This window comes from Musa acuminata, chromosome BXJ2-11 (genome assembly GCF_036884655.1).
Source record: "Musa acuminata AAA Group cultivar baxijiao chromosome BXJ2-11, Cavendish_Baxijiao_AAA, whole genome shotgun sequence".
Classification (NCBI taxonomy): Eukaryota; Viridiplantae; Streptophyta; class Magnoliopsida; order Zingiberales; family Musaceae; genus Musa; species Musa acuminata.
Window position 1 is genome coordinate 3,734,192 of NC_088348.1, and position 11,962 is coordinate 3,746,153.

The 11,962-nt window shown below is 34.8% G+C and overlaps 2 protein-coding genes across 3 annotated transcripts in view; both read right to left on the bottom strand.

The window, feature by feature from the left end:
• The window catches only part of LOC103970409 (uncharacterized protein At3g06530), a 34,425-nt gene extending 27,764 nt beyond the window's left edge, over nt 1-6,661 (bottom strand). For both annotated transcript variants that reach the window (XM_018820822.2, XM_009384176.3), the window contains exons 1-8: nt 6,363-6,661; nt 6,072-6,285; nt 5,884-5,979; nt 5,669-5,786; nt 5,397-5,570; nt 2,692-2,862; nt 319-374; nt 84-173 (exon numbers count right to left, since the gene is read on the bottom strand). In XM_018820822.2, the coding sequence (XP_018676367.2) occupies nt 84-173; nt 319-374; nt 2,692-2,862; nt 5,397-5,570; nt 5,669-5,786; nt 5,884-5,979; nt 6,072-6,285; nt 6,363-6,504 (1,061 nt within the window). In that variant the 5' untranslated portion in view covers nt 6,505-6,661. The remainder of the gene's footprint in view (nt 1-83; nt 174-318; nt 375-2,691; nt 2,863-5,396; nt 5,571-5,668; nt 5,787-5,883; nt 5,980-6,071; nt 6,286-6,362) is intronic.
• Nucleotides 6,662-8,303: 1,642 nt separating this feature from the next.
• Nucleotides 8,304-11,086, bottom strand: LOC135626174 (uncharacterized). Its single transcript, XM_065131287.1, has 6 exons — nt 10,968-11,086; nt 10,775-10,883; nt 9,594-9,733; nt 8,999-9,361; nt 8,820-8,882; nt 8,304-8,568 (listed from the first exon to the last, which is right to left on the bottom strand). The coding sequence occupies exons 1-6, from the start codon at nt 11,034-11,036 to the stop codon at nt 8,332-8,334; spliced, it is 981 nt and encodes a 326-aa protein (XP_064987359.1). The 5' UTR covers nt 11,037-11,086; the 3' UTR covers nt 8,304-8,331.
• Nucleotides 11,087-11,962: the final 876 nt, after the last annotated feature.

Consider the following 11,962-nt stretch of genomic DNA (forward strand, 5'->3'; position numbering starts at 1 on the left):
AGAAGGATCAAGGAAACTAAATGTTATATAAATATATATATATATATATATATATATATATATATATATATATATATATGCACCTGTGCTCAACCAATGACTCCATGTAAAGTTGAAAAAAACCCCAAATATTGAACTCATTATACAAGCCAGTAAGTACTCCAGGAAAGTCCCTTCGAAGAACAGCAATCAATCAGTAAAGAATCAGCATAAAGGAGTAAAAAATTTGAAAGCATTCTTCTAGTGACTGTATTCGTAAAAGAAACATGTCATGCATGAGATAAAGAAAAGGCTTACAAAAAAAAAATCCTTTAATACCTTATTTCCCGTAAAATCATCACAGTTTTCTTTGGTAGCATCTGTTTGGACTGTGACTGAATGAAATAAAACAAGCAAACACATTAGTTTTAAGCATCAAGCATGAGATAAAGTAAACTGCAGTACAGGTACAAAACATGAGAATGAAGAACAATATGATACTAACATTGTATAATGCAAAACAAAGGAAAGAAATAGAACAGTAATCATACCTTAAAGTAACTAAATCATAGATCTTAAAGAGTAGAATGAGCCATATTTTCAAGTTAAAATTCAGTTAGTCATATTTGTGATCACCTAAGGACACTATGATATGTTATTTGCTTAACACATCAGACACAACGCAGACTACCATGGCCGAGATACACCTCAGAATCAACATGTGACAACACATATATTGAAAATTATAGACCTCAAACTCAAAGTATGTGAGATGGGACCTTTTCAGTTTTCACTATTATTTATCAACAGACATGATCATCAAGTTACAATAATTAACAACATAAATTATGTTTGAGTCAAATTGATTATTGATCTACCCACTATTACAAACCTTGGGACCAACAAGTTTTAAGGATAACTATTATCAGTAGGCCTTCAAAAGCTTCCACTTAAAGATCAAATTCCCACAGTGTTTAAGTGGTCAAATTCCTCCACAATATAAGACAAGCTCCAAAGTCTGTAAGTCTTTAAGTACAGTTCCAAGTTTAGAAAATTTATAATTTTGGGTTTCAACACAGCATCCAGTAGAAAATGAATATGGTTGTTAGCATTTCCAAATTACATGCCATGACATAAATTATATAACTCCAGAAACAAATTCTTTTGCAAAATATTGAAAAACCAATTAAGCAAATCATGTGGACTTAGTACAACATAGTTTTATACAAGGTTTGAAGTTCAGAATAACCTGTACCAGTCCATGGGTAGACCTGGTACACGTCCGGCTCACACCAGTTCACCAACAAATTATATGCCAGTATATCATACTGAGACGGGTCTCACATGAACTACGAAAGACGTGACTAAGGTCTCACATCATTCTTAAAGAGTCTGGTTAAATAAATAATATAATGGACTGGACGGGACCATCCAAAAATGGATGATCCATGTACTGGTTCATGCCAGGACCGGAAAATACCAACCTGTACATACCCGTCCAAGCAAAACATTAAACCATGGTTTTATAAAGTGTCCTAGAGTTGTACATACAAAGATATGAACATAAATAGAGAACTTACCTCATGAATCAGATACCAAAAATCATCATAAATTCATAATTATGCAACCCTAACTACGGACCATGGACTGTCCCAACCACAGAAAACCCACCTTATATAGAAAAAATTTCCCAATAGGACAGAATTAACTCAAGACTCTAAATTCCTCAAAAAATAATTATCATAATAGACAGCATTAGTCTCATAATATAATCAAATATCATCTTTCCTATATAAGAAACTTATAATAATTAACTCATCATCAAATATTAAGTTCTTCTAGCCAACTGTTAACTCCAGAGACATTAGAATCTGGTCTCAAACACTGATATTCCAAGAAGTTTGACATTCAAATGCCTTTTAAAAGAAATCCTTTTTTTTAGAATGAATCAATTGCTCAATGAAAAAAAAAAGATCCATGTAGTTGATCCCAAACAGTCAAGACATTACATCTTGTTGCAGTAGTTCTTGCTGTTGAATGTATCAATTGATTATATTTGGACAATTTGACTATTCAAAGAATTGGCCAAACTCAAAGAAACAAATGCAAAAGCCAATGTGAATAAAAAGTTCCTTCAGCCATGGTTTTTGTTCAAGAAAAGTACAACACAGAATAATATATAAAATAAGCCTAGATGCATTTTGGTCCAGCAAATATGCTGTTGTGAACATGATCACAACAAACACCAATAAGACAATGATAATAACCTTAGTTTGTGGTATTTGCAAGTTGTAACGTTTTTTAACTATTGCACAAGAATAATGCACCACAGAGACTAGTACAGAGAATAAGCCCAGATGTAACTTGGTCACTGTAACTTGTTGAATTTGACTAGATATCAAAATTGAAGGATCTAAAGAATTCACAAGCATGATATGAAGTGGTTTAAGCCTAGTTATTTTTCACAAAAGAAAGAGCAAAGGAGGAGGCTTTCCAACTTTTTTTATAGGTGGAATGAAGGTTTTTATATTTGACCACATTTTCAAAGGAATAGAAAATATTCAAATAGATATCTTACTCTTTGTAAAATATATTCACACCTTTCTAATTGTTGGATAATATTTTTATCATGTTCATCAATTGTTGCACGATAAAGCTCCTGCAAGTTAAATGTAAGCCAAACTAATGATCATGATATATCAGGATGTTTACCTGAACAAGGGTAACTAAAGCCATTATTATCACACGAAGCCATGGCAAGTCCACTGACTGATTTGCATCACGTTGAGCCATCCTTGCAATGAAGAATATCAAACTCTGGATAAGCTTAGAGGATAATGTTGCTCTAGTAGCTAGTAAACCAACTACCATTAGAGCAGCAGCCTGCAAAAGCATAATACTACTTGGTCAAAGCTGAAGTCCAAGCATGACCCAAATCCAACAATAAATATCTGAATCACACAGAAGGAAGAAAAAAAAAAAGAATTCCAGATGTACTAAAAGAAAAGAAGAAAATATTAAAACGTAAAAAAAATTGAGATCCTATACAACTAGCTCAATGAATTGAGAGCATTTTACAGCAAGACAAGTGTCAACTCTTAAGACAAGCACAGAAGTGAATCTGATAAGTATCGATATTTGTATGGAAGAAACAAACCACTAGAGAATTATCTATATATTGCTTCCAGTTGCATGAAAATTAGATATTTCATTATCCTGAATGTCCCAATAGAAAACTAGGGATATCAAATGTTGGTCGAATCTATCTTGGAAGATCAACAGAGGAACACTTGTGAACTAGCTGGTCCTTCAAAAAGTCTCTCATGTAGAATAATAGGGAATCCTAAACAGGCATTAAGCAGGTTCTGTTTTTACTGGCTCAATGAAAATAAACAGATGAATGTATGATCAGATGATATGCATGGTTATTAGGTAACATAAAATGCTCTAAATCATTTGTCCAAGTTCTTAACTATAAGACCTAATAAGGATAGAGTATCTGGTTAAGTGCACATTTGCTTGGTTAGAAATGAAGAAGGCGCACTTTTTTTCTGAAGTAACCAACTTCAAGTCATTTAGTACATCAAAGACCACTCATACAGCGCTTATATCCAATTTGAGAGTACTCCATGGAATCAAATATATTGAACTACGCTTGATACCAGGTTCGGCAGAACCATAATGATGACCAATCCAATTGAGCTTCAGGTGAATGAGTAAATGTCAGATCAACAAATCAACCAAATAGACTGCAATTTTAATAAATATACATTAAAAATTAGAAAAGAATAATAGAATAGTTGGACTTATTCTGGACCAATCGGTTTCTATATTCAATTATTACAAGAATCACCATCAACTATCCATCTATCTTTTGTTGTAAATGCTTAGGGAAACCCATGAAAACAAACTGTAGCAACTTGATGATAGATTGAACATCTTGTTCTACATCTTGTCGATTGTTCTTAGAAAATTCATTTGCAATATCTTTATCGCACAACTTCCATCATCAATAGTCAAGTCATCCATGATGATGTATGAACACTTTGTTTAAAGACTTCTTAACAATATAATTATATTGTTCTTCTCCAATTTTAGAAGCGGAATCTCTTCCACTGTAATCATCATATTCATCAAAAAGGATGCAGGTTCAGGTTTATGACAATACTCTTAAAATCTTCAACTAGAGCCGTGTGACTCATCACTTCATCACAGTATGCTATGCATGATATAGAACTGCAATACCCTTCAACACATGCTATCTGGGAGCAATTAGCAATCCTACAGATTATTCATGGAATAGTACCCCCATTTAAGGTCGTTGGATCTCCAATAATTGATGGTCTTCGTAAGAGTATCAATTGAATATCACCAATAGACAACTCGATCTAATACTAACAAAACAGAGTGAGCGCATTTGAAGAAATAACACAAACCAAGTACAATTTACATAATTTCTTTTGACAAAGGGTCGATCTCATGGAGAACAGCAAACTTTAATAATGGTTAACAGAAAACCTATCAATATACTAATTATAACGAAGTAACAAGATGAAAAATAATCAATTACAAAACTACAGATCAAAGAATGAACAGTAGATAATTTAAAAAAAGAATAAATTGGAGCAAAAAGAAGAAAGAAAGAGATGAGAAAGATATGGCTATAAACCAACAAATAAGTCATTGATTCATCTATTACCAATTACAAGAAAAAAAAATTTCAAGTACGCACAATTTTCTTACATATACAGTAGCTGAACCTTTTCAGACATTAACTTTTGAGAAGATTACTTTCACTCTTTTTCTTTTGTGTGAAAAAAACCATGATCCCACAAGAACCCATGATAACTAACTTGTAGAACTCTCTAAATCATATCTTAATGATCATTAATTCTCCTATACCAACACCTAAGAGAAAACCTCTTACTGCAAATACAACTCAAAATAGTTTTGATTTAAAGAACCCCTGAAAAGTAACAAAATTTTATACAGTGGTATAGTATCGACTTCAATTACAGGATTAACTCTAACAAAAGAGAAAACAAGTCACAACTTTGAACTTAGCAAACCGGCCGGCTAGATATTTATCATTACATTTGAAATCTAATTGCTTTATGTGTTATTTCAGAGTGATTCACATGTTCATCTAATTCATGAATCAGAGTCATACATGTGAAGTCCAATTTGTCCTTGGACTTCTCACCAATTCTTCAACCCGAAAATCACAATGAATGGAAAAAAACAATCTTCAATGAATTCTGGAGTGATACTTGGAAAACATATTAGGCATGGACGCTAATGCCAACAACGGCCACTTCTAAGTTGTGAATAGAAATGCCAATTGGATCATCTGTGACAAGCAGGACCAAGGAATGGAAAAAGGTAAAACCATAAACAATTTTCTGTTCAAAACTTACCTTGTGATCCTGATTTCCACTCATAGCAGGGTTAAGCCCATTAAATACAAATCCCAAGACCCTCTGTACGGTATCAGTGTCCAGCTTAGGGATGGCACCCAAAGCCTCCACAGCAACTGCAGTACAAAAGCAAATAACAGGTCTCGAATGCTGAAACTCTTTTGTTGGAGATGCCTGCAAAAGTAGGAGTAACAGTAGTAAATCTAAAACAAAGATGCACTGTGTAAAAGGTATGCAGTGAAAGGGATGGGAAAGATATTGAAGTTACGAACATAGTTGCACAAAGTCTCCAAAAGCCCTTTATCACGAACGCACTGTTGCACGATGACTTGCCTTGGTGGAGGTGCACCTGAAGCCTTGACACCTTCGAGAAACAACCACTTGCTATTTCTGAACAAAATTTCAGAACAGAAAAATAACTAAACTGGGACGAGAGGAAGCAAGCAATAATGGTAAGGCAATAGAAAAAGCATCAGCTGATCCGAACCCTAAATCCAGCAATTGGACAATGCGAACAAAAGTTTCCGTGTCATGGAACGGTAGTGCACAGAGAATCAGTTCGTCCAGATTGTATATATGAACTCTGCAATTACCCAAATGAAGCATACTGAGTTAACTGAAGTTGCACGACTAAAGAGTATAATTTGATGGGGAAATTATATAAGAAAACCATACAGGTATCGGCGGATGAGATATTCAAGCGTCTTGAGAGCAGCATGGAGCTGCAAGTACCCGGAAAGCAACCGGAGGTACGAGCATATGGACCTGTTGACCTTCTCTTCTTCCTTAGGAACCATCTTCTCCCTATTCAACTCGAGACTAGTCTGGTTAAAAAGAGAGTCTTTGTAGCTTCTGAAGCGAGTATCCAACTCGATAAGGACCTCCAACCCTAAAATTCAAACCCCTAACCATGAGAAATCAACAGGGAACACAAAATCAAGAAGCGGGGAGGGGAATCGATTGTACCTGACAGCGCTATGGGGAAAATTGTTTTGAGATCGATGTCGGAAGCCGCTCTGGAGTCGAAAAGAACGGAGGGGCGAATCTGCGCCTCCGAAGTCCCTCTGAGGACGGAGCGGATAGCCTGGAGTTGGGCGGCGATCGACATGGTTGTCGGCGGAGGAAGAGAAGAGGAAGGATCGACGATTTGGCGGTGAGAAGCTCTTCAGAACAGGAGAGGAGGGTTTTGGAGCGTCGAACCGCCGCGAATACCCCCTCTCTCTCTCTCTCTCTCTCTCGGCTTTAAAGTTTAAACCCTAAGCCTTGGGTTTCGGAGTCCTGTCATTAAGCTTTTAACCCGGACCGGACCTGTCGGACCGGAAAACTCATGAACCGGACCTACAATCGGGTCGGTTCAGTAATCAGATGTTTCGAATGGTAAAAGGACTAAAGTACTCTTAAAACCCCTTAAATAAAGTTTTGTTCCAATAAAATTACCAAGATATTTAATTACATGTCATATTTCTTTATACATAATTTTTATTAATCTCTATCTAAAATTTAATATATATTTTTTATTTTTATTAGAATATTAATATTTATTTCAGTTATTAAACTATTTTGTTTATGATATTTACAATTTTCATTTCATTTAATTCTGTATGACATTGCTTTCTTCATTTGTACATTACTATCTATACTAAATCTAATGTTTTTATTTTTTGTTTATCATATATTAATCTATATTTCCGTTATTAAAAGAAAATTCTCATGCATTAATCTCTGTCTGAAACATAGTTATATAAAAATAAAAATGCACACTCTAAATTGGTTTTGTTTACTAATTAGATCATCTAAAGGAATTTGAATGCTCTTGTTTTTTATTTACTATCAAATATGCTATATCATAAATATAACTCATTTTGATGTTTGATAGGGGAGGGTGTGTTTTCATTGATGTCAAAGTTATTGATGCCTATAGATCCACAATTTGTAGTAACATAAGGCTATTGGAAGAAAATTCATGATTAATAATAATTTTTATTAAATCATTTATTGTACTAAAGTTATCGCTTATTGTTTCGAAATGATTGTATGATCTTTATATCGAAAAATATCAACCATTTGTGGTTGGGTAAATAGGGATATTACTTATTATTATGTCATGAAATATGAGGGGGAGGGAATGAGTTTTCATGTATTAACGACTATTTGTATATCTATTGTTAGATAACAAAGTGTGTTCAAAATGTTGTAGACGCTCTTATTAGATCTAATATCACATTTATATCCTTCTAAATATTAATATCCTTCACAAACACTCTTTCCCGTTAATATTTATTTTAGCAAAATTTCAGATTAAAGACTCTAAGAATGGTCAATGTTAACTAATTTAAGTTTCAAAAATATATTTGTTATGTTTTAAATATTTTTAACATCATAATATTTTTAAAAATAATATTAATATCAATCTAATAGTTTAATAGATAATAAACTGATCAAGACTAAATACAAAATGATATATAAATTTCTAGAATTACAAGGATGTTATCACCTGCCACTATTGGAATAGACACCGGTGGCAGCCAACTCATATACAATTATTCTTTTCTAATTTGCAAAATAGCTTGTGCAGATTTATTATGCACGATGATAAATACATTTTATTTTCTATCGGTTGAAGAGTAGAAGAACGAAAATCTTTTAAGAGTCAGAATCACCTCGAAAATTTTTTCAAGAGTCAAAATGCTAATATCAATGAGGATAAATGATGATTTATTAATGGAAGGCGTTTGCCCGATGTAAGTAAAATGCATTTTTTATTTTATTTTTGCTATTTTCTTATTTTATATGATCAAGTGAAGGAGTATTTAATTATAAACATGAAGAGATAATTACTGTTATTTTCTTAATGTATCGCATTCTTTAAGTCAGCTTTTTCATGTGGAGTTGGTATCAAAGAATTGATTTGTGAGTCAAAAAATATTGCCTTGATTCAGTAAAATGCCAGTTTACATTTACTCACACTGTGGGTCCTGCCGAAGCTGGCGGCTGGGCAACCTTCAGGTGGTTCCAAGCTTTCGTTGTTGTAGTTTACAGACATGAGACAGAGTCCTTGTGGTGGAGTTGATAATGCAACCTTAGCAAGCTCTTTCCGGTCCCGAGCTGCCATGATCTTTGGTACAACGTCAGGAGGCAGTGCTTCTCTTCCAATCTGAAGCAGCAAAGCTACCTGCATATGTATAACCACGAATGTTATTAGATGCCCTACCACAAGAAAGAGATCCAATAAGTCTGACACACAATCCCTGAAGAGAGAACACATGGTAGAACATTCTAGTGTGGAGTACAAGCTCACAGGTAGATGGACTTTCTATAATAATGATATATGTTGGATGCATGACTTCCTGAATGAGAATTACAAGCTCTTAACCAATTTTCCTTTATTTTTCTCAGAATAACAAGCTGTTGAATGAGAATCACCATGTTCCGCACTTGTCTGAATAAAAAACCAGTGCCCTCAACCTCGAGCAGCAAAAGAGCATCCTGGGAAATGCAAGATTTCATAGCGAGTTTAAATGGTACGTAAAAGAGCCATTTATAATCAAAGCAGGGCACAATCTGCATAAAACAAGTCTGTAGTCTGTAGTGGACATAATTACCAGTTCAGTGATGTCGAATCGGAAGATTTCTTTCACTGGATTACCCAAGCGATCGTTGTGTGAGGCATTTGCAAAAGATGAGAAGTCATGGTTCCCAACAAAATATGCTGCAGCTTCTCTCATGACAACTGGATTGAGTTTATAAGCACTATGATATGCATAAAGAGACCGAAAAGGATCCATAACCGGATAATTGTATATCTTGTATTGATAAGTCTTGCTTTTTGTGGAGAAACGAGCATGAAATTCAGGACATGCTGCACTAATTTCTCTCACTCGGATTTCCGGAGGTAGAAGCCCATTCAATGCAGCATGAAGGGTATCCAAACTGTCGTACATGAAAGGCGTAATGAAGTGTGCAACCTGGATAAAGTGGAAGCAACATATATTCTCATGTGATCGCCTCAAGTATAAAACCTACGATATGTTTGATGATCTGATGACTGATTGAACTTTTTGTGAGTTAAGAGGTTAATTGATGCATATCAACGCTTTGGTGAATATAATATATTACTTCATGATATCGACAAAAACAGTGTGAAAAGAATGTAACAAAAAGAAAGGACCATAGCAGCATTAATTAAGATGACCAAACCTGACCCCAGGCATGGACACCAGCATCGGTCCTGCTTGCACCAACCAAGCAAAGGTCTTTTCGATCAAGCTTTGTGATGCACGTTAAGGCATTTTCTATGAGGCACTGTATTGTTGGTGGTGACTGTTGATATTGCCAACCTGAAGTAATTTGAGGTTATGCCAATCAGATAAATATTCTTTTGTTTAATAGAAAGATACATTTTAAGCACAGATAAATAACAGACCCAGTTCACTGTCATTTTGAGGAATGCACAACAAAGTAGAACAAAAGGATATTAGCTATTTAAGCTACTAATTCATCCTTTGTCTGATAGAGACATGGCTTGTTTTTAACCAAACACTAGACACTATACCATCACGATTCGAAAATATTGCAGATACACAGGAAAAAAACGAATTTTACCAATATTTGAAATGAATCGTAGCAAGGATACTATGATTCGAAAATAACACAACTAGACAACCATCATGTACAAAATGTAAAATTGTTCAAAACAAACAAGCATGAGAAATACCAAGCCCCAGATGAGACTTGCAGATAATATATCCAGTTCGTATCAGGAAAAATTCATGCCTGAAATGTAAAATGGGCAATCCCCTCCACCAAGCCATTTGCCAAGAACGCTGCTATATAACTTTCAAGTACGAGCGCAATGGTTTCTACCTTTCAATTTCTATCAAAATCTAGTATTCCCCATGGTTAGCATCTTAGAACAAAATAGTGCACCAAGTCAACTGCCAGGATCTACAGTACGCTTAGATCAATATTCCTAGTCATCCATCACGGCCACCATCCCCGAAGAAGAAGCATATCCTCCAGAGGAACAATCCGGGATTTCCCATGATCAGATCTGTGACCTAAAATGTCAACCCATATCGACATTATACAATTTTCAACTTTTTGTCAAGATAGGTGATGGAGCAAACACACGAAATGCAAGGGATGCGAGATATGAGGGCACAGACATTTCGTCGAACAGATTATAGACCCTTCCATTTGCGGCTTTCTCCTCCACTATGTTCATACACACCAGCACAATCCTCTCAGTATAATTATGTTTCAATCAACGCAATAACATCGTCGACCCTCAACATTCGTCAACACAAATCAAGCTACAAAGAAAGTTATTATTCGGAAAGAAAAACACGATCCAAGAAGCCAAGAAGGTCGGATCGGACCTGCGAACTTGGTGCCATCATAAGCGATGACCATGCGCCACTTGTGAGGGCCAGAAAGCGCCACCCGGGCCGGCTGCGTCTGTTTCTCGGATACGCCATCGCTCACATGCTGTCGTGGATACGATGATTGAGCTCCAAAATCGAAAGAGAGAGGAGAAGGGCGAGAGTTTAGAGGAGGAAGACGAGCTGATACCGAGCTGTTCGAGAGATAAACGGCGCGAAGAGGAGAAACTGCAGCGAAGCCTACGGTCGCAACACCCATCTCTATCCACTTCCGCCGTTAATTAAGTGTCGAATAAAAGGGTGAAGCGCCCCAAATGAAAACATCCGTACATACATATACATAATAAATTAATTTCCTTATATATATACATATATATATATATATATATATATATATATATATATAATTTATTTATTTTTATTTTTATTTGACACGATTCATTGAGAAAATTTCAAGTGAGCTCGTTGTCGGCCGATGTCATTGAGAAAAAATAAAAGTAATTACTCCACTTATTCTTTTTGTTTTAAGTAGATTCACACCTCAATAAATATATATATATATATATATATATATATATATATATATATATATATATATATCATTCGTCATTCCTTTTTCAATGGGACAGACTACATTTATTGAAAAACTCGAATGAAAGTTTTTTTGCTTTCATTGAATCTTGATTTATGGCGTATATATATATGTGTATATATATATACATATATAACATATGACATAAATATTTTTTAAAAAATAAAAAAATAATATAAAAAGTATTTATCTATATTTTTTTATCATCCCTTTTATCACTTTTATAATATAACTAATTCAAAGAACATGAGGAACCAAATTACTTATATATTGCATCTACTGAATCTATGATATGCAAATAGGCAATTGGTAGCATTACTCTCCAAAGAGTATTCATATTGTACACAGGTTAAGAAGTCTACACTGCCCTATGTTTTTAGTCATCCTTTCATTCATCTAGATTACTCGATACCTCACATCCAGGTGGAGGACATTGGTCTCTTTCAATGCTTTAAGCCAAACGAAGGATCAAGGCAACTTTTGTGGCCAGCAACATGGAAAGGAACTCCCAATGCCATTTGGCTTACGGTTCTTCGGGAGGCAAATCAAATCCAGTGAACGAAAAGCAAAACAATGAGAGGATCTTCTTTTAC